The sequence below is a fragment of the Athene cunicularia genome, assembly GCF_003259725.1.
Source record: "Athene cunicularia isolate RWA chromosome 5 unlocalized genomic scaffold, athCun1 chr5_part2, whole genome shotgun sequence".
NCBI classification, from domain to species: domain Eukaryota; kingdom Metazoa; phylum Chordata; class Aves; order Strigiformes; family Strigidae; genus Athene; species Athene cunicularia.
The window spans coordinates 1,822,909-1,848,801 of NW_020799102.1; the positions used below are offsets into that span (position 1 = coordinate 1,822,909).

Sequence of the window (25,893 nt, forward strand, 5' to 3'; positions counted from 1 at the left end):
GGCGGCCCCGGCCGGGCGGCTTCTTCCCCCGTCCAGCTCGAGTGGCGCCTAGGCCCCGGGGCCCGCCTCCAGCCGCGGGGTGCCCCGCGCCTCCGCCTCTTTGTTCCGGGCCGGCCCCACCGGTCCCTTCCCAGGAAGGGCAGTGTCCTCAGCGCTGCTGCCCTCGGCCGCCCCGCCTGCCGCAGCAGACGTGCCCCCGGTTACAAGCGGAACCGTGAGTGCCCGCTGCGCAGCGCCCTCGGGGATAGCTGCCGCCTTCCCGGGTGCTCCCTGGTCCCCAGCTCCTTCTGGCTCCGTACACCAAAAGTCTCGGTGAAGGAGGTGGCGGGATTTATTTTCCCATGAGGAGATGACTGCATCTCGCTGCTGCTTTATTTCTGGAGTAGGAAACTACCCACGTGTGTATGTACTCTTGGAGCCTTTGGTAACGTAGCTGATCTACCGTGTTTTAATTGCAAAGCTCCCCTGACTTGGACATAACTACTATGGGCAAGACTGGGCTGATGTATTAGTATAGTTCACCTAAGCTTTCTCTGGATGAAATAATCTGTGATGCTGTAAGAGGTTGAAGCCAGTGATATGAGCACAAGGCAGCAGGTCTGCCCACAGTTGGGAATTAGGGCTCGTTCTCCACATAATTGTTTCTTGTTTCTGCTGCCGTGCCACAGAAGTTGCCTCTTATGCTTGTCCCTTGTCTTTTTTTCAGGTGCACAGATAAAGCAGCTGGTAAAGGTAAGAACTGAATTAATCCTACTGTTGTATTCCACCCAGAAAGTCAGGGCTTCCCCATGAAGGTAGCCACACCTCTGTTGGATCTTCCTTTTAAATAATATTTTGTTGCTTGACAACATGCAGTTTCTTTCCAAGGTCTCTCTCAAAACTGTGGAGCTGCAGTAAGCTGCTGATGTCTGCACGTGCCCAACGTGCAAAAACTTGTTCTTCCAAATAACCACTAGGGTATTACTTTGCTGTCAGAAGTTGAGACTACACTGCGCCACAGTTTTGACAGCTCTTGTTGCACGGTGGTCCAGAGTAGCTGGCAAAACCTGGGCTCGTGTCTGTTCTGCTGCTGTCACATACAGGTGTAGGTCCTCAAGAGATGTATGAAAGATACGTAGAAATAAGAGTATTCAAATATTTACTTTTCTGGCTTTAGTGGATGGTGAAATTTTTTATGCTTGTGTGTTCAGGGGTGAAAAAGAAAAGTTTTGAAGGGGAGTAAGTAGCTTAATGGGTCTGATCAAGAAAGCCCCAGCTGTGGCGAGCTGCAACCAGGAGCAGAACTTTTGTCCTTCCAGTGTTTTTCCAACTCTGCATCTATTTAACAGCTTCTTGTGCAAGAGAAATGTTAGAGGGCTTTATTCCTTACACAGTGATGACTTCTGAAACAGTTCCAAGTAAAAGGCTTTCTGTAGTGTTGGGTTTGATCTGGCACTAGAGAATTGCCACAGAATGAAGTAGTGAGGAAAGAAGGTCGTACACCCGTGCAAATTAATTCACCTTTCTGCGGAGCTGTTCAGTTCTCGTTTGCAGGCATTTATGTCTTAAAGGCTGCCTTTATTCTTGTAGTTCTTTAACACTTTAACTTTGTTTCTACAAGTCTATACATTTATTTTGCTTGGGTGTTGAAAATCCATCACAGTTCTAGTTGGCAAGGTATATTTTTGCAGACCAAAGCGGAATTAACTGATGTGTGTTTAGCACAGACCCCGCTTGCGTGCATTTAATTCTTACTGCGTAAAGGGTGGGCTGACTATTGTGAGAGCTTCAGCCTTTTAGGTCAAAGCAAAGTTGCTGAAATGTGTAAAAAGGTGTGATCTTGGCACTTAATACACATATAGTGTTAACATCACATTTTAATGGTGATTCTCAGTGTTTTGGATACCGTTAAGCAGAAATGTTCGCATGATAGTGGTGGAAAACAGGCAGAATAATCCCACTTTTACTCCACTTTCTTGAGATGTGCTTGGGAATGGCAAATATCCGTCTGAAACTTCCCAAGTTTGGTGGAGCTCTGCACTCTGGCCGTTTTAGACTTGTAGCTTTGGGCTCTTAAGTGATTCAGCTGTCCTTGAACCTGAGAGTGGAAAAAGTATTTATTAAATTTCTTGGTCTCTTTTTTTATGATTAGACTAGCAGCCAGAATGGATGGCACGAACATTTGCATGGAAATTGGCACTGAGAAGTGATGACTGCTTCTAGTCCAAAGGAAATCTGCCTTGGTGATTTTTTTTTTGTTTGTTTTATTTCTTGTTTGGTTTTTAGTCTTTAAAAATGCAGAAGCGAGAAAGCTGCACTTCTGTGTCCCAGCTGCACGCTGGATGAAATCCTTGCTGTGTGTTTGTGCTTATTGGAGAAGACATGGAAACACTGAATAAAGTGTCCTCCTCAGACAGATCATGCAGTATGCAGGAGAGAAGCTTCCCTCCTGCTCCCCCCTTCTTGGCCTTTAGCGTGAAATGTGTGAAGAAGCCTAATCAGGTGTAAGCAAACTGCAGCTTTCCTTGCACAGCAGGGTTTTTTGGTAGCTAGGAGTAATTCTGAACGATAAAATACCATTCACCATTTCACTCCAGGATGGAGCTGGGTTGAGAAAGAAATCCAGTAAAGCTGCTGAGTGGTTCTGGTGAAGGGTTTGAGTTTAGTGCTAACAATTTACTGGCATGGAATTTAATTCTATGTGTTGATTTGCATTATACTATTATCCTTTACTGTAAAATACTAAAGCCAGTTTGGAATATTAAATTTTCATGAGCTCAGCCATAATTAGCTTCTGTATACAGGGCAAATGTCCTGTGGAAGTGAGGTATACCTGGTGACATGTCCTGTGTACCTATTGGAGAAATCGGAAACTTGCTGCACCAAAGTTTATTCAGTAAGTGTTGTTGCCTTAAGTTTGGGATTATATTTTTGAAGTAAAGTCACCAGCATTGCTGATGGTAAAGAAAGCTTAGCAGTGATGGGCATGATCACAGCTAAATTTGTGCTATTGATTATAACCAAGATGCTGTAACAGTGGAAGAGTCTTGCCAGGGTTTACATTCTCTCATAGTGCCATCGGATCAGAGGGCTTCTCTGCTTGTCCACTTGGGAGTGCAGGCACAAAGGTCTGACTGTGCAGGTCTGATGGGAAGATTGCTGGGAGGTTGAAGTCGAAGGTGTGTACTGTCAGAATTAGTCTGCGATTGTTACCATACTAGTGTGCATGAAGGCAGTTGCAAAGTCAGCTGTGCTGATTGTATTTCCTGTCTTGTCTGCTTAGTCATGCATTTGCAATATTTCCCTAATGTGTTCCTGTAGAAATATTAGTTACATAAGTAGAACATTTAATCTCAGTTTATAAATGAATTCATGTAGCTATAGTCAGGCAGTTAGTATAATTCACATTTGACTTCCCATGATGATGTATATACTTGTGGAAATAGTTTTCATTTTAGTTAGGCCTGAATAATTTTAATTATTGGAATATAGATTTAATGAATACACTTCATGTCCTGCCATCACTGGGTCGTAAATTCACTGCTTACTGTGACTCTTATTAGCAGTCAGACAAAACTTGCTTCTCCAATTTAATTTTACAGCCGAATCAGTTTCTGACTCCATCCACCTTTTTGTGAGATTTTTACCTCTGCTGTTTAGTAACCACTTTTAAGAGTTTGAATGAAGTCTTACAATCAATTACAGTTGAAAAAACAGGCTGTGAAGCTATTCTGGAGGGAACGTTGGAGTTGTGGCCGAGTATAAAGAAGCCAGGTTTGTGCTCAGTGGTAGAGCCCCTGCCTTACTGTGTTCCCAGAACATACGTGCTTTGTCTTCGAGGTTTTAGAGCTGCAGGTTGCAAGAAGGCTACTTCTTCTGCAGTGAGAAGAAAGAGGGTGGGATTGGAAGCATTTGTATTATTTGTTTTATGCCATGGGTGAACACTCAGATTAATGAATCTCCGTGTCTAATGTTGCTCTGCCTGTGTCACAGCTGAAACATACTCGATGTGGACCCTTCTTTATGCAAGTTATTTTTCTTGCATGTTTTCATCTTGTAACTTCACATTGGTATTGATGCTTTTTTGCAGTGATAAGAACAAGATCCAGTGTAATTCCTGAAGTGCACGTAGGTACACGGCTGTGTAGTAGTGCTATCAAAAGGTGGGAAGAAGGGTTTGTTGGAGGGGTAAAACAGGGCCTTTATTTACGAAGTCTTTTATTTACTTAAAAGCTGTGATCAAAAGCAATGTAGTGCCATGTGCATGGAGAGTCATGTCCTTGGAACAAGTCCGTTCTCAAATCAAAGTGTTTTTGCACAGCGTGGGCTAAAGGATGATGCCAGCAGTATTTACATATTTCCTCAGTGCACGGTTATAGAAACCGTGTGTTAGAAACGGAGTCATGTGCGGAATACTTTTGTTAGATGTTCACACAGTTGGAGAACTATCTTGGTGATTTGTTCCGTGATAAATTTTTTTCTCCAGTCTTTCCATATGAGGCTACTGTAATGCACTTTGTGGGTGGTTATTGCAGCCGTTCTCTCACCACAGTGGCTTCCAAGCTGCGATTTGAAGGCTCAGGGGAGAGGGGAGGTCAGAGGGCTGTTTCTTCAAGGACCGTGAAAGGAAACGAGTGGGAAACACAAGCTTGCTCTGTAGCAGTCTGCTTTTAACTGCTAGAAAAATGGTAAGCTTCCATGGATTAAAAAAAGATGGAAAACATTTAAGATTCTAGTTGTACAAAACGGTTTTGTAGCATAAATAACTCACGTTATACCTCATTATTTGTATTCTTAAAGCTTCATGCTTCTTCGGTAATGACTGCTTTCCCTTAAGACTTTGTCACTGTTTTGAGAGAGAAATGTCATTACTTAAAATCAAACCTTATAAAAATGTGCCGAATTTAAATAACTCGGATTGCCCAAACCTACTTTCACTCCTACAAGGATTTTCCTGTGTCCCATATGTACAGTTTCACAGCTCTTTGGCGGGGGAGGAGCCATTTAGATGGAGGTTTACACTAGGATTTCTTTTTCCCTGAGTTTCATTTTTATCTCTGCCATTAAAAAAATTCTATGTTCAGTGCCTTAACTGTTGTATGGTTACTATGTTAAATCTAAGTCACAGTCTGTGTGCATTTATTTTCATAATAGTTGTTTTGTAACTTAATAATTCTGGGTTTGTTTTCCTTTCACTTAATTGTACATAGATATTTTCTGAAAGTGTCTACTTGGCAGGGTTAGTAAGATCCTTTCAAATGCTTTATAAATTAAAGTTTAGGAAATTTGTTAGCAATCAACGAACTGTTAATTTGTAACAGTAGAAAGTTACATTTTTCTGTACATCAAGGGTAAAGTGACACTGGTATTTTTTACTATTGTTATGTCAGAAAGAGGAATTTGTTACTGCAACAAGCTTACCTCTGAGGGGCAGGTTGAAAGGGGGTTGGTAAATCAAAGCTTGAACATCTGAACAGGCTGGCTGGTAAAAGTAGATGTGGAGTGCCAAACAGCTCCCAGTTCTGAGAGTAATTGAGTGGATTTTTGAGCTGCCAGGGTAGCAGGACTGGTGCCTAGCAATGCACTGGTTACAGAGGGCAGGCTGATGCCAAGTTCACGAGCTGTGCTGTAAGCAGCAGAAGCAAGCGGCTCTGCTCCCAGAGGGTTTCCATCCTTCGTCCCTAGTGACACCCGAGGACAGCAGTATCTCCCAGAAGTGCTGCCGACTTTGCAAAATGGCATCTGTACTAGCTTTACATCCGCACACCCTTCCTGCAGGGAATGGTAATTCGGGTCTCCGTTCTCTGGCTACCTGCTTCTCTTTCCTGAAATACAGAGCAACGCTGCATCTGCAAGTTGTTAGGGGAACGGGGGTGGACAGACACAGCAGGATCACGCAAGGCCTCTGATGAAGGAACTGCTACTACTTCAGGAAGTGAATGCTGTTGGTTTGGACTTTCTGCTCTTTGCAATGAGTAATTGATATCTGCCTGGGACTTTGTTTTCCTTCAGTGCTTGGAAAGAAAGTCTGGGAGGCGTTGCATGTGGGATATGCGTATTTACATCTCAGGCCCTTGTCGGCTTGCTGTTGGTTACCCAGCCACGCTCTTAACACTTGCTGCATCCGGTAGTGTAAAAAAAGAAGTGGTAAGCACCCTGTTCTTGGAGCAGTGTCCTATAAAGAAAATGCTGTGGGACTGGGGAGTGAAGCAGCTGTAGATGAAGCAAGAAACAAAGCGCGAGAAAGCACAAGTGCCAGTCTCTGTGGCTTCCTGTTGGTATCCTGCCTGTGAAGTGGATTTATGATATAGGGAGGAATTGAGACTCAGAAGGGTGAGTTTATCTCCTGGTCTAGGAGACAGTGGACAAACTTTCATATTTATTCCTTTTGTTTCAGTTTGTGGCAATGCTGGTATATGTAGAAAAATGTGATACAGGTTTTGAGATAGATGCTTTTGCTAGTTTAGTCACCTTGTGTGCAGTGGGGGGCAGAGTTAGAGTGTGAATGAGAATATGTTTCTGCTGCACATCTGAAATGGGAATCTGTGCTGACTAGCATGCTGAGTAATGATGGAGCATTACTGGGGTAAGCTCTGTTAAGAAGCAGAGCAGTACCCAGAGTCTTGCTTGCCTAAACAATTATAAGGGAGCTACAACTTTTTAGCTAGTTTCCTCCTAGATTGCCTTTTCTTGTCCCTTCTCCCAGTGACCGTTTCTTTCTTCACAAATTTTAAGATTAAAGGACAGTTGGTACCTCTTGTGTACCATCACTCAAATCTATACATGGTTTTCTGCTCTGAACACTGTTAAGTTTAAAGACTGTTGGGAAGAAGCAGCAGAATGGTGAAAGTACCTCAGAATGAAAGCTGTTTATCATTGACTGACTTAAGGGAGAGTTCAAGGTAGGAAGAACCCCGGGAGCCAAAAGATCAAAAGGATTGGTAGGACTTCAGAAAGTGGATTTTCCCTGTCTTTCTCAAATGACATCCTGATAAATGCAGACATCCACACACCTTCCGAATCTAACTTCTGCAGAGGCTACGGGATGAGGCGGGTGATGATTACTGTCAGTATTCCCACCAGGGAAGTGGTGGATTCCCCAGCATTGGTCATTTTTAAGATTCATCTGGATGAGGTGTGAGGCCGTCTTGTCTAGACTGTGCTTTTGCCAGGAAAGGTTGGACCAGATGATCCTTGAGGTCCCTTCCAACCTGGATTTCTACGATTAATGTCAGTGCTGGGGAGTCGCAGGTGAGTGTGAGCATGAGGGTGCTTCTTGGCAGACTCATTTTGCCAAGTCATAGCTTCTGTTGCCCCGTCTCCATAAAATGTGTTTCGGGCAAAAGCCAGCAGCACTGGGTCTTAATCTGAGGTTGCATGTGGTGACTGGCCAGCAGACTCTGCCAAAAGGAAGGCATTTAATTCGTTTTGCAGCAGCTGATCTGAAAAGCAAATGCTCAGTGCTTCTTTTTGCTTTGGGCTGGGGGTGTATCAACATTTCTTGTGCCTCATATTGTTTTGTCCTCCTGCAGTCTGAGTTCTTATGACCTGGTGTCTGTCACTACTGCTGATGCTTGCTACGAAATAACAGGATGTGAGCCTATAATCCATTTTCTGTGGGTCTTCTGGGAGGACAGGATCCTTCCAGAGGAATTGTGGCTAGCCAGAGCTAGTGGTGTTGACAAGTTTATATGGTTTTTAAATGCAGAATTGACTACAGGCTAACTTAAATTTTTCCTATGTTTCAGTCTCAAGAGTTTCAAGCAGCGTATTTTTTGTTGAAGAGCAGAGCCCGATTATCTGTGATAGTAATGTTTATTCCCTCTGTCTTGTTTCTCTTGCTTCTTTGTGTCATTAACCAGATCCTAACTCAGGAGTGTGGCTTTTTGTGTAGAGGCATTTGTGAGAGAAGAGGGGTAATCCACAGGGTTCCTTCACAGGCTAAGCATGATCCCCAAGACAGGACTTAAAATAATGGTAAGGTCCCTGTGTAACCAATCAAGAGAGGCAGGCATCTCCTAACTCCTTCCACTGGAGACAGAGACAGACAAGGACAGCCGTGTTTCTGACCTAAATGCAGACTCGAGTCCTGTTACTTCCTGCCTAACATCAGCAGTCTGGGGAGGAATCCTCAAACACAGTTAAAATTGCAACACCTCCAGTGACAGGCTTGTGATTACCTCTAATGCCAAGTCAGGTGTGTTAGACAAGAAGGCAGCAGGAGGAGGAAGTTCTGCTTTTCTCTCTAAGCCAGCTGCTGCCTCCGTATTTAGTGTTTGGTGGTTGATTTTTTTTGTTTTGTTTTTTTGAGAGGCAGGCTGGATTTATCAGAAAGCTGTTTTTGTGAAAGAAGAAGGAAATTTAGGTGTGGGAAAGAGGTATAAAATTTATTAAAAGTCTAGGACTTTTCTTGCAATTTTTGATTTTGGACAAAGTCTTGGTGAATGCTGATTGCAGCAGCTAGTGCAGCTGAATACTTGGCAGATACAAGTTTCCTGCTGCAGCTCAGACCTTTGCATAGGGACCTGTATCTGCCATTGGGAGGGTCTAGAATTATAAGGATTTTCACCTAATAGCTCTATATTGCTTTATGAGATCTGCAAAGTAAATATTTGATGCTTCTCCTAACTATGGCTTTTTTTGGAGGTGCATAGGTATTCACAGCATGTTAAAATGCAATGAATCTGTTAGACAAGCATGCTGAAGTAGAGGAAGAAGTAAAAAAGGAGAAATCATGGGGAAAGGCTTATTAAACACCTTCACTTCAGAGAAATGGAAGCAAAATTGCTAGGTGAGTGGTGTGCTTTGTAGAAATGTATTCTTGAGGGTAGTCTGTTTCAACTCAGTAAGTCTAATCTTTAAAATACTAGCTCTTGCTAAGAAATCAGTTGAATGCTCAATCTTCCAATGGAATAAACCTTTTTAAACTGCAGCAGTGTGTGCTAACACTGGTGGCATGGTAGCGTTTGAGGGCAAAATTTCAAGAGAATGGTTTCAAGTGTCTTTGGATTTGATTTAGCATTCAAAAAAATTTCATGTTCCCAATTAGAATTAAAAATGTAAAGCAGTCGTAGTTCACCTCAATCTGCTAAACCAGGAAGCCAAAAAGAAGGTGTAGTTTCATGCCTGAAGATGAAGTGGACTTTATACATGCAAGACATCAGACTTAGTTGCTGGTTTACAACAAAATTGTGATGCCTCGCATCCTGTATTCCAGTCAGATTTTTTCACTCAAATGTTGATTATTTCCATCCTGTTAATCAAGGACTAGGGAATGAGTCATGCAAAGCAAACTACATGCTAGAAGTAAAAGGATCATTTGGTTCAAAAGGCTTAATGCAAAATTAGAGATTTCAGGTTGGGAGGCACCTCAGGATATTTCTGGTCCTACCTGCTGCTTAACATGGATTCAACACAGAGTCCACATCATGTTGCTCAGGGCTTTCTCCAGTCAGGTCTGGGCAAGCTCGAGAAGTGGGCCCATGTGAACCTCATGAGGTTCAACAAGGGCAAGTGCAAGGTCCTGCACCTGGGTCAGGGCAACCCCTGGCTGTGGGATGAAGAGATCGAGAGCAGCCCTGCAGAGAAGGACTTGGAGGTACTGGTGGATGAAAAACTGGACATGAGCCAGCAATTTGTGCTTGCAGCCTAGAAAGGTAGCAGTGTCCTGGGCCGCATAAAAAGAGGCATGGCCAGCAGGCCGAGGGAGGTGACTGCAGCCCCGCTACTCTGCTAAGACCCCACCTGGAGTATTGTGTACAGCACTGGGGTTCTTGGTACAAGAAAGATATGGACCTGTTAAAACGGGTCTAGAGGAGGCCACAGAAATGTTCAGAGGGATGGAACATCTCTGCTATGAGGAGAGGCTGAGAGAATTGGGCTTGTTCAGCTCTGGGGAGGCCTTATTGCCGCCTTTCAGTACTTAAAGGGGTCTCATAAGGAAGACGAGGACAGACTTTTTAGTAGGGCCTGTTGCAATAGGACAGGGGCTAATGGTTTTAAATAAAAGAAGGTGGATTCTAACTAGATATAAGGAAGTAATGTTTTACAATGAGGGTGGTGAAACACTGGAACAGGTTGCCCAGAGCGGTGATAGATGCCCCATCCCTAGAAACGTTCGAGATCAGGTTGGATGGCCTCTGAGCAACCTGATCTAGTTGAAGATGTCCCTGATCATTGCAGGGGGGGTTAGACTAGATGACCTTTAAAGGTCCCTTCCAACCCAAACCATGCTAGGGTTCTGTGGAGGCTTCACAGCCTTGCTGGACCCCTCTTACAGTTCTTGACTATCATACTCTCGGGGAAAAATGCTGTTTCTGTATGCAGTCAGGCCTCCCTGTCTTGCTAGATGACCCTTGCCCCTCATCTTCCTGCTGTGCACCTCAGCAAGGAGGTTTGGTTTGCTCAAGAGCCTGCCTGTACACTGTAAGGCTGCTGCTGCTTGCCCCCAGGGTTTTCTGTTCTCCACAGGTGGACAAGTACTTTTCCCTTGGCTTCTCAGGTTTTGTGTTTCAGCCCCTGGCCATCTTGGTGGTCTCCCTTGGACTTGCTCAGACATGTTGACAACCTTCTTGTGGTGGGAGTCCAAAACTGGAGGGGGAATCCAAGTGTCTAACAAGTGCTGTGTAAAGGACGTTACCAGTGTTCCTCTGTTTCCTGGCCCTGCTCCTGTGGATGGCACCTTGGATGCTGTGGACCTCCCTCGCTGCCAGGGCATGCTCCTGGCTCTTGATGTGCAGTTTGCTCTTCACTGGGACTCCCAGCATAGCAGAGCTGCTCCCCAGCCAGTCCTTAGAGGACTGTCTGCTGCCTTTGCCAGCAGATGCTTGATAAATTCCCAGGCATCTCAGTGGTGCTTCTGGCTGGTGCTTAGGCAGCAGAAAACTACCTGAAACTAGACAGCAGTGTAAATATATTTGGGTAAAAAGGAGTGGATCAGAGCTTAGCCTAAAGCACAGGCCCCGCAGAGCACTCCAGGTGGCTTTGTGCACTAAAGCAGTGGCAAACCTGGAGTACTGAGTGTAGCCAGCTGCTTGGAATTACTTTCTTCAGCATATTGTTTGTGACATTTCAAAAGGCATTTGAGTTCATTAAGGCCTAGTGACACAGCAAGCACCAAAAAGTGAGATCAGGTGAACTGTACTTGGAGAATTTTGGTTTTTAGGGGATGAACCTGCTCACATAGATATTTCAGCCAGTTCTGTTATCTTGCCAAAACATATCTGGAGATCAGCCATAAGCCAAAAAGAAACCACCTGTAGAAGCTATAAATGAGACCTCAGGCTAACAGTGCTTGTGATGCTTTTTGCTGTAGTATAAGCTACAGCATATGTAGTATAAGTATATAAGTATATATACTACATATACTATAAGTATATGTAGTATCCAGCTCAGATTCCTCAGGGTTATTATCAGGTGTACAATTCTGATTAAAGATGTGTTTGGGGGATTCTCCAAATGTGACTTTTAATGTGGTCCAATTTTGAGGCTTGTTTTCATAAAGCAGTTGCTGAGGTTTATGAGTGTCTGTCTTGTAGTGCTTAGGGGAGATCAGAGCCAGCAAATAATCATCTTAGAAGACTTTATCAGAGGGAAATGTAAGCTGTTTTCAAATATTTGTGTTTTACTTAGAGGCAGTAGGAAATGTGATGAGAGTTTGAATGAAGGCTTGCTGAGGTGTGTCCTGTCTGGCTTGGTAGAGCTGCACTGCAAATCTGTAAGAGGTAGTGGCTTCCTTGTCAGAGCAGATGGGGGCAGTTAGGCTATTCAACATCGTGCGACAGAGAGGAGTGTGAATTAATGATAGAATTAATGATTTTTCTTGCTATTAAAGCGGTTGCAATGGGTGTTTCAGATCCCAAAGAAGAGAAGGAAGAGGAGGAAGTTTCCAGTGTCCTCAGCCATGGCTCTCCTGTCAGCACAGCCAGGCCGAGCAGAAGCTGGCGCAGCAGCAGGTCAGCCACTGCGGCCCGCCAGTGTGACACTGAGAATTCACGTGCCTCCAGATCCAAGACTGGTTCCCTGCAGCTTGTCTGCAAGTCGGAGCCAAACACAGACCAGCTTGAATATGGTACGTGGGAAGCCCTGGCATGAAAGTGTCTGGAGGTAGTCAGGTCTTGGGAACCTTGAAGGGAGCTGGATGTGGGCGTAACTTTGTGAGCTGTATGCAGACTGTGGCTGGTACAGGCGTGGTGCTTCTTGGTCATGAGTACCTTCTGCCACCAGCACTCCTGGCACTGAATGTCGACGGAGGTATCTTGAGACAGATGAGCTCACTGCAGCGAACACAGATTGAAACCTAATGGTGACTTTTCCTTTCAGAGGTCACAGAAGAGCATCGGTCTCCAGCTGGAATCAGGTAGGAAATTTTATTTTGTGGTATTTAATGTCTCGAGAAGGGAAAATAAGGGCCTGAGTGAGTTTGTTTTTTTTTTTTAAAAAAAGTGCTTCTTGTGAAAGGTTCTATGGGATGGATAGTAGCTCTGTTTTCAGTCCTGGACCTTTGTATTTTCAGTCTGGATTGCAGATGGACTGCAGATGTCAGGAGATACTGTAGAGGAATAGGCAGTGAGATTTGATGTGGGCATTTTCACCTGGTGGCTTTTTTCCTCAGGAGAAGATGCTGTAGTTAGGTGGGTTCACAAGAGGAGACTGCACTGCCTAGCCTGCCTGTTTTGGTTGTTGTCGTGCTCCTTAGTCAGAGCAAGCTGTTAGCTTTCCCCAGTCATGCTGAATGAGGAAGTGCTGCGTAATAGTGTCTTTCCCATCCCAGGGGATGATGCGTGAATGTTCTTGCCGTAGTGCTTAAGCTGTTGCTGCTAGTTCTCTGTTCTCCTTTCTCCCAGCAGTGATGATGAGGAGATGCTCATCAGTGAGGAAGAAGTTCCCTTCAAAGATGATCCAAGAGATGAAACCTACAAGCCCCACCTAGAGAAGTATATTAGATTACATACTTACTGTGTTTTTAGAAACAGAAAAAAAAAAAGTGACATCTTAATTGAATGAGCTTAATATGACTGTCAGAACCTGTGCTAGCTGCTAAGGTGGAATGGCTCCCATTGGACACACTGTTTTGCTAAATACACTAAATATTGCCCACAACTATCAGGACTGTTCTTCCCTAACAGACTAAAGCCGTAGAGCCCTGCTGGATGCTGGGTTCTTCCTTAACTCTTGTTCATACTTCTGCTTAGAAGTAGGACTTGATAAATAGACCTGAACTTGGATCCAGTTTTTGCTTAAATATTTGCAAAAAGCAGACAAGGGAAAGAATATTGGAATAATGTGTTGTATGTGTATCTTTGTAGGGAAGCACCAAAGCAAAGGAGAAAAGCTAGTAAGGGGAAGGAGGAAAAAGAGAAACACAAAGAGATTAAAGTAGAAGTGAAAGAAGAGAGTGAGTTTCAGGAAGATGAAGAACCACCAAGGAAGTGAGTACAATTCTGCAGTTATATGTAGCAGTGTGTATCGTATATTTTGCGCTCTTGCTTAGGGTATGACAATGTTTTGTTGTCGTTGGCTTCCCCTCTCCTCCCCTGGGTCTGAAAGATAATAGGGCAGAACCTTTTGTTCTGATACTAGGAAGCAGAACTTTTCTCTCATACATGTTTGGCAAGATAAAATAGTTGGTATTTTTATTCAGTTTAAGTTGAGGGGTGGTTTTCTCCATACTGTGTTTTACCAGTCAGCCTACCTGGATATGGCCACACAGTGTGAAATACTTCACAGCATTCTCAAAACTAGTTTTTGTTGTGGTGACTAAAATGGATTAGACTGTATTAGAAAGCCAGTTAGAGAAGGCAGCATCTCTTCTGTTGTGTGCCTGGAGGCAGACACAGGAATACTTTGTACTTGTCATGTGGTAAGTGTCCTCTTTGTATGTCTGGGACTAACATACCAGAGCTCAGAAAAAACAGCTGTGTTATCTCCTTTTGGAGAAATAAAAGAACAAGCTTGCTACCTAGTCAGTCACTACTGCTTTGAGTGAAGACTCAGAACCTTTGGGTATGCTGTCACTGGAACTCAACACTGAAGCTTTCCTTCTGGCAGCTGAGGTAGACTGGATTTATGTGTCTTTGTCAAAGCCATCCTTTGGGATAGTATGAGGGGGGGAAAAAAAGCGGGTTTTGTGCTTTTAGCTCCTCTGAGCATTGGAACAAACGAGGCTCCCTCTGCTGGTCTGTGGCGTAGGGCTCTGCACACCTTCGTTTTCATTTCTCTTGCTGTTTCTAAACTGCTGCAGAGCTGATTTACATTGGAGAGGAGTACGGATGCTGACATTTTGAGAACTTTATTTTTTCTGTTAGAAATGGCTTTCTGAGGCTGGTTGTGTTTGTTTGGATCAGACACTACTTCTGTGCATAATAAAACCTGTGCCTCTTCTGAAGGCTTTGGCTTGAATGCTGAGTGCCTGTTCAGCATGTTACTAGCATGGCCTTGCTATTGATAAAGATGTCTCAGTACAGTCTAGAAAAGATTCCCATCAATTCACTCTAAGAGGCTGCAGCAATGTGATCAAGAAGGCACAATATTCTGGGCAGAGGCATTGCTTGGGAGGGTGTTTTACATGTAAGCATAGGTCTGCTCAGACAGAGCATGGATTTTTGTCTTGGCAGGTGTGTAAGCTGCTATAGTTAATTCAGAGGACTGTAAAATAGCTGCAAGGTTATTAATCCTGTTCTTCCCAGTCATGCAGATTAGTGTTCTTGACATGGTATGAAATGCTACCCAGCAGAGAAGAGGAAATAAGGTGCACCATCCATTCTGGACTGTGTTGGCAAAATTACATGTTTATAAAAAATGCATTAGGAAATGGGAGGAGTTGTGAGCAAACCACATGAAGCATTTATTTGTCAAGAATGTTGCCTTCCTCTGAATCTGCCTCCACCTTGCACTCGATTGATTTTTCTAGAGCTTGCAGTTGATGAGGCAATAGCTTGCTAACTGTCTGTGGCAGAAGCTTACGAGACCAGAATCTTGTGTGTGTGCTGTTGTGCAGCCTGGAGAGGGATGAATTTAATAAGGTAACAAGTTGTTTGGGAAGTTTCAGGTTTAAAAGAAGAAATGTGGAGTGTGTGATGCCTGGTTGAGGAGTTTTTAAAATAGCCTTTCTTCACTCCGTTGTGGTGGGAGAGTTGGCAGTGTCTGACCACAGCCTGTCGGGCTGTGGGTGTCTGATACCTGTTTACTAGTATCTGCACAGTTGTGAATAGTGGGCTGAGACACATCTGAGCGAGGCAACCGTGCTCAAAAACGTGTTGTACGCTAGACCTAGCAGGTAGTCACGCAGCTGCAGCCTGGCTGTCTTGGCAGAGACAGGGTGATTTGAGCTCTGCCGCGTGCCACCAAATGTCATGCAGAAAGAAGTGTCACCCAGGTATCAGCAGGGAGCGGTCTTCTGTGTGATGTGGCAGTTCTGCAAATTGCAGGGACAGTTTGCATGAAGGCCTGATTACTTAACTTCTTTAGGGAACCTGCCCCTTATTACAAGAGTGTTTCCTTATAAATTCTTCAGGCGTTTTGACCCAGAGCAGGTGGCAGACTTGCCCGAGCAGCTGACTTGCCAGGTGCAGTGTTACTTTTCAGCCTAAAAGTGTAGAAGAGTTCTGGAGCATTTCTTATAGCATGCTCCTGCTTTATAGCATACACTTCAAAAACTCTGCCCACTACCAATGCAAAGAAGCTTCTTTCAATTCTGTTTCTGTAACCCTGTTACAGGAGAGGAAGGAGGAGAAAGGATGACAAGAGCCCAAGGCTGCCCAAGAGAAGGTAAGTGGTCCCCTCTACTTGGTTCTGTTCTGGAGTCTTGCTTCCCTTGTGTCCTGCACAGAGATGTTCATTGCCTCAGAGTTCATTGCCTATCTTGCACAGTATAGAAATCTGCTTTAAAGGGGCAGGGAGGGGGATAGCAGCATGCCTTGCCTTTCCTCCTTTCCTTCCCCTTTCTCCCTGTAGCTGTGGGCTTGATTTCTTCCAACTCAACCAGACCCACCTCCCCACTTCTAAGTTGATCCCTAGCCTAGCCATTGCTCAGTGATAAGGTTCTGGGGTTTTCTCAGCTCTGGGGAGAGCCCTCAAGTAGTGCTAGGAATGGAGGGAACTCTTGGACAGAGCCTCTAGCAGCATAGCTCAAACAGGAATATTGGAGCATAAACCTGTGTGCTCACATCACTGAGCTGCACTCACGCTCGTTTGCCTTGCTGCTGCCCTGGCTTCAGATGCATCAGCTAACCACTCCACCCTTCTCCTTGCTGACTTCTTAGGAAGAAGCCTCCGATACAGTACGTCCGCTGTGAGATGGAAGGCTGTGGCACAGTCTTGGCTCACCCACGTTACCTGCAGGTTGGTTGACTTTTCATCTCCCCAATGGCATGTGTATGGGCAGGGAAGGGCTGTTTCCAACAGGCAGCTGATCCTCTGCTGGCACTGAAGCACTCCTTTCTAATGTTGTCTTTCTGTTAGACTTAATTGTGGCCATGTGTGTCTCTTACCTGTCCTGTTGCTAGATGTCCACATTTGTTTGGCTTCCTTCTCTCAGTGGAGATCAAAGCCTTTGTGTTCATGGTATAAGGGTGTCTTGTGAGTGATTGAAGTCTGATGGCCTGCTGGAGGCCATCTGTGATCAATGTGTCTCAGCTGTTCTCTTAGCCACGAACAGAGAGAGTCTACAACCTTTCACTCTTCCTTTATAGCATCACATAAAGTACCAGCACTTGCTGAAGAAAAAATACGTGTGTCCTCATCCCTCCTGTGGTCGACTCTTTCGACTCCAGAAGCAGCTCCTGCGGCATGCCAAACACCACACAGGTACAGGGAGGTGGGGGAGAGATACAAACTCCTCCTCAGGTCAGTGAACAGAGAGGGGGGAAAAAAATGGAAAAGCCTCTAGGACTTCTGGGGAGGATGAAGCCAAGGCAGCTGGCATAGATTTGCAGCAGCAGCAGGGTATTAATTCCTTCTGGATTATCGTCTTTTAAGGAAATGAAAGAAATAGGCTATAGAGCTTTTAATTCACCCCCTGGCAAGTATCACTCAGGGGTTCTGTAGAGGAATAAACTAAGTCAAGCTTTATCTTAATTTGCCAGTCCTTCAGTATTGGTCAGAATGGATAATTAGCTCTTAGGAGAGTCTTAATCATGCCTTAACTCTCCAGATCAGCTGCTGTGGTGTATTGTGGGACGCCTCCTCCTTTGCTATGCCTGCTGGCTTCCCAGCCCTTCTAGTTCTGCTGCTTCTTGGGCAGCTTTACCTGCACCATGTGAGAACTGGAAAAAGGGAGCAGGTCTGTGGGAGAGTAATGCTCCAACCGGTGTTGCTTTTTAGATCAAAGGGATTACATCTGTGAGTACTGTGCCCGGGCGTTTAAGAGTTCTCATAACTTGGCGGTGCACCGGATGATCCATACGGGCGAGAAGCCCTTGCAGTGAGTACCTCTGCCTGTCTCTTGATCCCCTGCTTGGAGGGACCCTTGGGCACAGCTGTTGTGGGGCTGCACCCAGAGCAGGGGCAGCTCTGAAGTCAGGGCTGGAGCCTGTCTCTGGTGTCCCAGCTCTCTTTAAACATGCACCTGCAGAAGCGTTTGAGCTGCCACTTGTCTCGCCTGCTCCTTGAGGCAGTGACTCAGTCGAGATCTGAGGAACATAAGCCCTCTGCAAATAAAACTGGAAGAGCTGGAGCTACAGTGACACCCCATTTTAGTTGGGCCCTGTTTTCCTGGGCTGCCTCTTGTATTGCTGTCCCCCCAAGTGTATGGGGTGTCCCTTTGTTGTGACCTCCTCTTTTTTTCCCCTCCCAGGTGTGAGATCTGTGGATTCACCTGCCGGCAGAAGGCTTCCCTCAACTGGCACATGAAGAAGCATGATGCGGACTCCTTCTACCAGTTCTCCTGCAACATTTGTGGCAAGAAATTTGAGAAGAAGGACAGCGTGGTGGCCCACAAAGCCAAGAGCCACCCCGAAGTGCTTATTGCCGAAGCACTGGCTGCCAACGCGGGTGCCCTGATCACCAGCACTGACATCCTGGGCACTAATCCCGAGGCCATCGCGCCGCCCACCGATGGGCAGGGCCTCCCCCTCCTGCCCGACCCCCTGGGAAGCGCTGCCCCGGCAGATTGCCTGCTGCTGAACCCCGACGGGATGCCGAAGACGTACTGCGGCGGGGCAGAGCGCGTGAGCCTGGTGGCTGACGGCAAGCTCTTCGTGGGCAGTGGCAGCAGCGCAAACCCGGAGGGGCTGGTCATGAACACAGAGATCCTGGGAGCCACCACAGAGGTGCTCATCGAAGATTCAGACTCCACTGGACCCTAGTGGGTGGGGAGCACGTGGGTGCTGGGACAGTTTGGACTCTGTATTTAAAAGGAGGAAAAAAAGAAAAAGAGGAGACACTTACTGAAAGAGAGAAAAGTTAAACAAAACTTACAATACTAGTAAATAACCGAAGGGTCTGCTCCCCTCCAGCGTGGATCACAGCACATCCTCTCTCCCAACCACTTCTCTCTCCCACTGCTCCTTTGTAGAAAGGGGCACATGCTGCCATTACCAGAGCAAGTTGGATTGAGCGACGGATTTCCCCAAGGGAGGGGAGACTGCTGAAACCCTTTGCTCTACCCCAAAGCAGATGCCTTTCTGGCTCCTTGGCGTGGCCCCTCTCACAAACTAGAAAGCATTTGATGTGCTCTGGACAAGTTTCTTAGGACTCCCTCTCGCCCCTGGTCCCAACTTCTATGCATCGCTGCACTCTGGTCCTTGCAGTCTCATTCTTCCCCCCGGGGCTGGGAGTTTGGCTTGGCACTTTAGGCCCCCTCAGCAGGGTGAGCTGTGAAACAGCGCACGTCCCTCTCCCCACTGCACTCCTCTGCTCCAGCTCTGGCAGGAAGTCGAGGGAACGCCCTGGCTCATAGATCATGTTTGCTTGGAGAGGCCCGGGGGCTACGGGAGCCCTGCGTGGGAGAGGCAAGGAGGAGCATCCCAGTTTGACGACAGTAATTTGCACTTTGAACATGCTTCGTTTTTGTGTTGTGGTAACAAGATTCCTTATTTATTGATTAAAAAAGGGTCGGTATTTTTTAGTTGTGTTCTTAGGGGGTGGGGGCGGAAGGTGTTCAGGCTGTTTCCCAGTAGGCGCCTTGGCCCTAGCGAGTGGCAGGGAGCACGTCGTGCCATCATAACAGCAGCTGGAAGAGCCGAGGTGAAGGCAGCATTGTGGAGTCAGATGTCTCGCAGCTTTTCCAGAGTAGAGGGAGAGCCCCTGGAGAAGAGCCCGTTTGCAGTGGGAGTCTCTGCAGCAGCGTTTTAGCAGGAGGATGAGGTGAGTGATGGAACAGCTGGCTGTTGTCTCCCTCCCTCCCAGGTCGGGGTGAGCTCCTTGCATTAAATCTTCTCTCTGCCTCCCCCTCGCTCCCTAGTCTTTTGGGGAAGAACGTCATTAGCCAGGAACTTGTTCTCATGACTTAGGATGGTTGTGAGCTGCTTGCTGCTGGGGGATGTTGTCATCTGACTGCCTCTCCTTTCCAGGTCTAGACAGATAGAGAAGCAGGGACTGGATGTGGTTGTCTCAGGCTTGTTTATCCAAGGCAATAGACTGACGCAGAACGAAGGGGCTGTCAGCTTCTCTCCCTGCCCCCATTCTCGGGGGAGGGTGTTGTGCAGCCATGTTCTCAAAGCTTCGCGCTTCTGCACGAGCACCCCTGCTTTCCCTGAAATGTGGCGGTTCAAGTGTTGCCTGCTGGTGTAGTGAGGACAGCTCTGAGCCCTTGGAAAAGCTTATATAGAGTATGATGTGTCTGCTATGGAGACTTGGATCTTTTTTTGCTCTTCTCTGAAACTTTGCGTGGAGATTCAGTGGCCTTGGATTAGTAGTGTTTTTGAAAGAGGTGAAGAATAACCTGGGCTTTTTGTTTGTTTGTTTTTTCAGTTGGGTTTATGTGGTTGGGAGCAGAGCTGAAGTATCTTGTCTGAGCACAAGATCAGCTAAATTAGTCTGTAGGACACAGCAGCAGCTTGGCAAAATCGAGTACCTGGGGTCTGGAGAATGGCAATAAAACATGGAGTTGAACTGGAAGCTTTTTCCAGGAAACTTACCTTGAACACCCACTCTGTCCCTTGTGCTGCTTGGAAATCCAGCTGTGGCCCAAGCCTGACAGCATTTATTGGGCTGTTTGCCCTGATTTACCCCCTCCCTTCCCCCCTTACGCTGATACCTTTGTCAGAGCAAGTTGAAGCACTTCTGGTGTTGGGACGGTTTGTGGCTGAACAGTTTGCAACCCTGGTGTCTTGTGCCCTGGATGTGGGCATCCCACATTCTTGCACCGTGGCAGCAGTGTGGCTCCCACGCCTGCAGGAGATGTGTCCAGCCGTGCCTCTCCTGGAGAGGCTCCTGAACACAGGTCTCCTGGGACAGTGCACGTCAGGTCTGTGGTGGTATGGTGTTAAACTAAACCAGTTTCTTCAGTTGGGATGATCCAGTTTCTTGCTTGGATCAAATCGCTGTGATTTCCAGCAGGAAGCTTTCAGGTGGCCATCTGGTCCCTTCCCCTTGCAAACTGAAAAGCAGCAGCACAATGAGACTTGTTCAAACCCAGCTCTGATGGTTTCACCCACCAGCAGTGTGGGTCTTCTGTCCGGGGCGACTTGGGGCTGCCCGAGCTGCCCCATGTGGTGGCCCGTTCCCTGGCCTGGGTGCTGGCCGCCGGTGGCAGCTGCGCTCACGTGTGGGTTGGCTGTGTCGTCCCCAGCGCACGTTCTAGACCAGCCATGCTGCTGGAGCTGCTTCCCTGCCCCTGTGCCCCGTGGGAGGTGCGGAGTGGGCAGAGCCTTGCACAGAACACTAAACGGAGAGCTCGGGGTTTTGTTTTCTGAGGGATGGCACAATAAAATGCTTTTGGGTCAGGGGCTTGCTCACCTCTGGTGACGTAACGCTTGGCACCCGGCTGGGGCGAGGGAGGCTGCCTTGTCCAGCTTGTTTGTTTCCCAGCCTGGACGCCTCTGCCAGTCCCCACCTTGTCCTTCCATGCACACCTCTCGTAGCTCTCCTTTTTCTTTTTCTGGTCCTGGCCAGTTGCCTGTCTGTCCTCTAACCGCAGCCTGCTAACCCCTGATGCAGGAGAGACTGGCGTAGCTCCCTTCCCACTCCTCTTTGAAACCCTAAAACTGACACAGCCCTCCTGCAGCTCCTCCTCCCTTTGATGTCTCTCCTTCACTCGCATGCAGTTCGCTTCAATAAATTATTGTAGTAGTTTGCAATAAACTTTTTTGTATTTTTTTCTCTGTATTTATTTTTTTTTTATCCTCCTGGGGAGGGAACAAGGGGCACAGGGCCCTTTGCCTGCTCTCTGCCCCCCGCAGAGCTGAGGGTGCTGTGCCCGGCGCGGGCAGGGATCTCTCCGGGGGGTTTGGGCCGGGGGGGCTGTGCCAGCTGGAGCTGGGGGGCTCTCGGAGCCCAGCAGCGCTTTCTGCAGTAGCCACCAGGTGGCAACGATGCTGCTGGGTTGGCCACCGGCCCTGGAGCTGGGGCAGCCCCCCAGGCAGTCTGGGGACAAGGCTCGGTGTACTGTGACACTAAAGGGAAACTGCTTTTCGACTCCTGTTTTCTCTCTTAATCTGGGTAATACATAATCAAAATAAACGTACTGAGGAAAAAACCAAACCACCTAAAAGGGCTGTTTTTGTCTTGGTGCATGCAGCTCACTTGTGGCGGGTGGCTGGGCCCTCCTTCCCCCCCCCTGCTGCCCCCCTTTGGGGCAGGACCCCTCTGCAAAAGGGGGGTTAAGCCTGGGGGCCCCAGTCCCACGCAGCCATGGGGGACTAAGAGGGCTGGAGGCGGCGGGGCTGGGCCCCTGCAGCCTTCTGTCGGGGTTCAGGTTCCAGCCCAGCCTGGGGGCTGCCCGCGGCCCCTCACGGGTGCACCCCTGGTGCTCTGCCCTGCTGAGGCCCCAGCCCGCTGCCCGGGCTGAGATGTTGAGCAATGTCCTGGCTTTGCTCGCCTCTTCCCGGCAGTGGTTTCCCGCGCTCTGGCATGAGCCGGGGGGATTAGCGTGCTGCTAATCTCACTGCACGGCTGGGAGGGAGGAATGGGTCAGAGCCGGGGCTGGGAGCCTGTTGCCGCCGGGCAATACCCTTCTGGGCAAGGCGCTTGGAGTAGCGATGCGTGGGGGAATTAGAGAAATAATCTGTCGCTGTTGATCCCAGAGGCGGGAATTTGCAGCGTCGTGCCAGGCCCCAGGCACGGAAGAGGGGGAGAGCCAGGCCAGCGGACGTGTGAGCGGAGCTCCCAGCTGGAATGCACCAGCTCAGCAAGGGATTGTCCTCCCCGGGCCGGGCAGGCACTGCGCCCTGAGCCTGGTGCCCGCCACAGCTGCCCGGGCCATGGCGGCAGCAGACAACACCTCAGCCGCCCTCCGGCGCCGTGACCTGTGCAGCCGAGGCATCCGCCTGGCCGGGAAGATGCGCTCGGACGTCGTCGACCTCCTGGACACCTACGTGAGTTTTCCTGTCTCCCTCCAGCTGCCTGCGGGGCTGGCTCCCGCTACTGGGGGCTGCCTGGGGGATCCTGGCAGCTGTGCCGGGGTGCGAGGGCTCTGCCTGCGGTAGAGATGGGGGGTGAAATGCTGCCGGTGTCCGGGCCTTGGTGCTGCCGGCCAGTGCTTGGGCAAAGCTCGGGCACCTGGCCTTGCGCTGCCCAGAATGCCTCCTGGCCGGTGCTGGAGCTGAATCGGGGCTCCCTGGAGCTGGTGCTGGCAGGGCTCAGGGCAGGGGAGCCCCCCCGTTTCTCCAGCTGCCACTGATCCCTGTCTGCTGTCGCCCCACAGGTGGAGCGGCAGGGCTTGGACGCCTCTGCCAGCGTGGCGGCGGTGGAGGGGGTGCCGGTGGCAGCGGTGGAGCGCTGGGACGAGCAGACGGGGACCCAGCGGCTGCTGGAGAACCTGGCGGCGTACCGGACCTTCCGGGCCCTGCTGGCCCAGATGCTGGAGGAGCAGCAAGAGCAGCTGGGGGAGGCAGACACCACCCTGGGCCAGGCGCTGGCAGCCGTCCTGCTCCAGGTCTCAGCCTTCACCTACCACCTCGAGGAGCTGCTGCGGCTGGAGAGCCGTGGGCCCCCCAGCGAGGAGGGGGCCGAGCCTCCCCCCGCTCCCCACCTCAGCCTCTTCGAGAGGAAGCTGCGTGGCCTGGGCGTGCTGCGGGAGCTGGCCCAGTGGGCTGTCAGGTCCACGCGGGACCTGCGGCAGCTCGCCAAGCCCAGCCCGGGCAGCAGCTCGCCTGCCAGCCTGGCTGAGAGCCCCTGAAGGCGGCCGGGGGGGTGGGGGTCTCGGGTCCCACTGGGGCGTAGCGGGGGGCTCCTCGCCCACCCCTGCGCAGGGCTGCTGACAGCAAAGGGGATTGTTCAGAGAGGGGGATGGACGGGAGGGACTGTGTCATTAACCCCCAGCCCCCCCCCCTTTTGGTGCCACTCCCTGTGGGCCCCTGTCCCTCTGGGGAAACTGAGGCACAGGCCACACGCTGCCCTGGAGGGAGCAGGGACCCCCAGATGGGGTGAACCTCGGGGGTGGCTCAGGCTTTGCCTGCTAGGGGGTTGGAATTATCCCCTGGGAAGCAGCTTTTCTGCTCACCCCGGGGCCTGGAGACCCTGACCCTCAGTGGGATGCAGCAGTGCTGGCCTTCCCTTTGAAATTCAGTCGCTGCCTGGCTTGCCAGGGCCTGGTGCTGCCTCGGCAGACAGAAGGTGCCTCAGGGCTCTTGTGGAGACAAGGCAGGAGCGAAGGGACAGCAAAATACCACCTGATGAAAGGAGCCTTGGGACCTGACCCCCAGCTGCAAGATGCGAGGCTTCGCCTCCTTCACGAGGACTCTTTTCTCCCACCTGGCTTGCGTTTTCTGCACCTTGAATTTCTGCTCTAACTGCTTGGGGGCTTTTTCGGGAGGGGAAACTGGAGACATGACCAGGAGGGAATTTCTTAACCACTCAGACAAGGTAATGGAGAAGATCTTTTAGTTGAAAGCTGTGATTCCAAAGACCCTCTGCGAGGAGGTTTGTGCCTCCAGGGTTTATTTTGGGACTGGAAACGGCATGGAGGATTAAACAGCCCCGACCACGTTACTCACCCTGTGAAGGGGAATGCTGTGAGTTTTCGCAGCTGCCCGGGCCATGGTTTTCTTGCTGAATGGATGTTATGGCTGCTGGCTGCCAAGCAAATAAAAGGGCACATCTACCAGGGTGATGTGACTTCTTGAGGGAGGTGGAACAGTGGGTCTCAACCTCACTGGAGAGCCTGGGCTGCCCCGTTCCCACTAGGGAAGTGTTGGTCCCAGCAGAGTGGGAGGTTTGTGGGGGACAGGACCTGCTGGGAGGCTGTGGGGATGAGGAAGGAGGTGGGATGAAGGAGATGGATGCAGGGGGGGTCGCTGGGGTGCTGCCCCATCCTGGTGTGGCCCTGCCTTCCTCCCTGACCTGCGAGAGGGAAAGCAGCATGGGAGGATGCCAGAGGCGCGGGGTGGGGAGGAGGCTGGGGACGTGCCCGGCCAGCCCCGCACAAAGCGGCTTTGTTGCAGCACCAGTCACAGCGCCTGCCCCAGCGCCAGCGTCCTCTGCATGGATGGGGGGGCCCTGGGTGCCGCAGGAGGACGCAGGGCGGTGCTGAGGCAGGGCCCCCAGCACCCATCCTGCCCACCCCAGCACCCACATCGGGGTAGGCAGGGCCGCAGGTCGTTTGGCGGTGCCTGTTTTTTTTTGGTGGGTGATGCTGAAGAGGAAGAATGTGCACCTTCTCCATCGCCACGTTGCCTGCCCTCAGCTTTGCAGTTTAGACTCGATTATTTGCAGTGTTTCTGCTTCCCTGCACGTGGGAGTAACAATGTCTGGCCTTGTCAAAGTGAGTCCCTTTCCCAGCAAGTATTTCTCCCTCTCCTAGTCTTGTCTGCTTTGTGTGCTTGAAGTCATCTTGTTTTTCTCCCCTTGCACCCTCGTGCTCAGCAGTGCCCCAGTGCTCGAATCCTCACCTACGTGCTGTCCCTCACCACCCTGAAGGTGGGCACGTACATCTCAACCCTCACGCGTCTGTCCGTCTCTGGACCTCGTGACCCAAGCAGGTGGGAGCAGACCCCTTTTCACCCACTGCAGTAGTCCCAGGTACGAGGTGACCTTCACGTCCCAGGGAGCCGGCCCCAGCCCTGGCACAGGTCCCTGCAACTCGATCCTTCCGGATCAACTGCTGGTGGTGCTCTGAGCCTTGGCCTGCCGCAGCCGCGCTCCCGGAGTAGAAGTAGCAATGGGATTGAAGGTGGGTGATGATGTTGTTCCAGGGGCGTCCCTGGGTTGTGCCCAGCAACGCAAATTGCTACTTTTGCAACCTTCCTTATTCCTACCTTGCCAGCAGTGCTGGGCACCTCTGTGTTTGCAAAGCACCCACAGTGCTGTGAAACGGCCACCATAACCAGAAACAAAGTGAAGAAGCAAACCATAATCCAAACCTCCATGGCCTGGCTAAGCAAGAGGCTCCAGGTCTTGAGCTTTCCCCACCAGCAAGACCCCACCACGCAGCAGGGAGGTGCTGATGTCTGAGCCTGCTGGGTTTTAATGCTATTTTTCAGCTGCAGCACCAAAGGGAATCACTGGTGAACTGTTTTGACAAAAGTAAGGGCATCTGATGGCCAATCTCCCCTGTTCCTGGGAGGCCCTTCGGACTTGCATTGCCACAGACTGAAGTTAAGTTGATCCAGGTGGCTGAAGGTGACTGAAGCTGTTGATTTTGGAGACAGACATGAAGAGCTTGAGGGAAGTACAGTCGTACCCACATGGCTGATGCTGCTGAGGACCCCAGATGTGGTCCTGCAGACTAAAAAACCACCAAAAAGCCATCTGAGATTGTGCTTTGAGAGAAGAGAGAAAGGATTTGCAGTGCTGGGGGAAGGGGGGGGGGGGGGC

The 25,893-nt window shown here is 49.2% G+C and overlaps 2 protein-coding genes across 4 annotated transcripts; both read left to right on the forward strand.

Annotated features, from left to right (window-relative positions):
* Positions 1 to 665: 665 nt before the first annotated feature.
* Positions 666 to 21,615, forward strand: ZFP91 (ZFP91 zinc finger protein). 3 transcript variants are annotated; one of them, XM_026850342.1, is made up of 10 exons: positions 666 to 732; positions 11,834 to 12,049; positions 12,301 to 12,337; positions 12,825 to 12,914; positions 13,287 to 13,409; positions 15,697 to 15,747; positions 16,242 to 16,320; positions 16,671 to 16,785; positions 17,302 to 17,401; positions 17,774 to 21,615. In XM_026850342.1, the coding sequence occupies exons 1-10, from the start codon at positions 681 to 683 to the stop codon at positions 18,282 to 18,284; spliced, it is 1,374 nt and encodes a 457-aa protein (XP_026706143.1). In that variant the 5' UTR covers positions 666 to 680; the 3' UTR covers positions 18,285 to 21,615. The 3 variants fall into 3 exon arrangements, with proteins under 3 accessions (XP_026706143.1, XP_026706141.1, XP_026706142.1); XM_026850340.1 differs by lacking the exon at positions 666 to 732 and having other exon boundaries at positions 11,625 to 12,049; XM_026850341.1 differs by lacking the exon at positions 666 to 732 and having other exon boundaries at positions 11,625 to 12,049; positions 12,828 to 12,914.
* A 407-nt stretch (positions 21,616 to 22,022) lies between these two features.
* CNTF (ciliary neurotrophic factor) lies at positions 22,023 to 24,211 on the forward strand. The gene is made up of 2 exons (XM_026850399.1): positions 22,023 to 22,454; positions 22,784 to 24,211. Exons 1-2 carry the CDS (start codon positions 22,341 to 22,343, stop codon positions 23,255 to 23,257), a joined length of 588 nt encoding a protein of 195 aa, XP_026706200.1. The 5' UTR covers positions 22,023 to 22,340; the 3' UTR covers positions 23,258 to 24,211.
* The last annotated feature ends 1,682 nt before the right edge of the window (positions 24,212 to 25,893 follow it).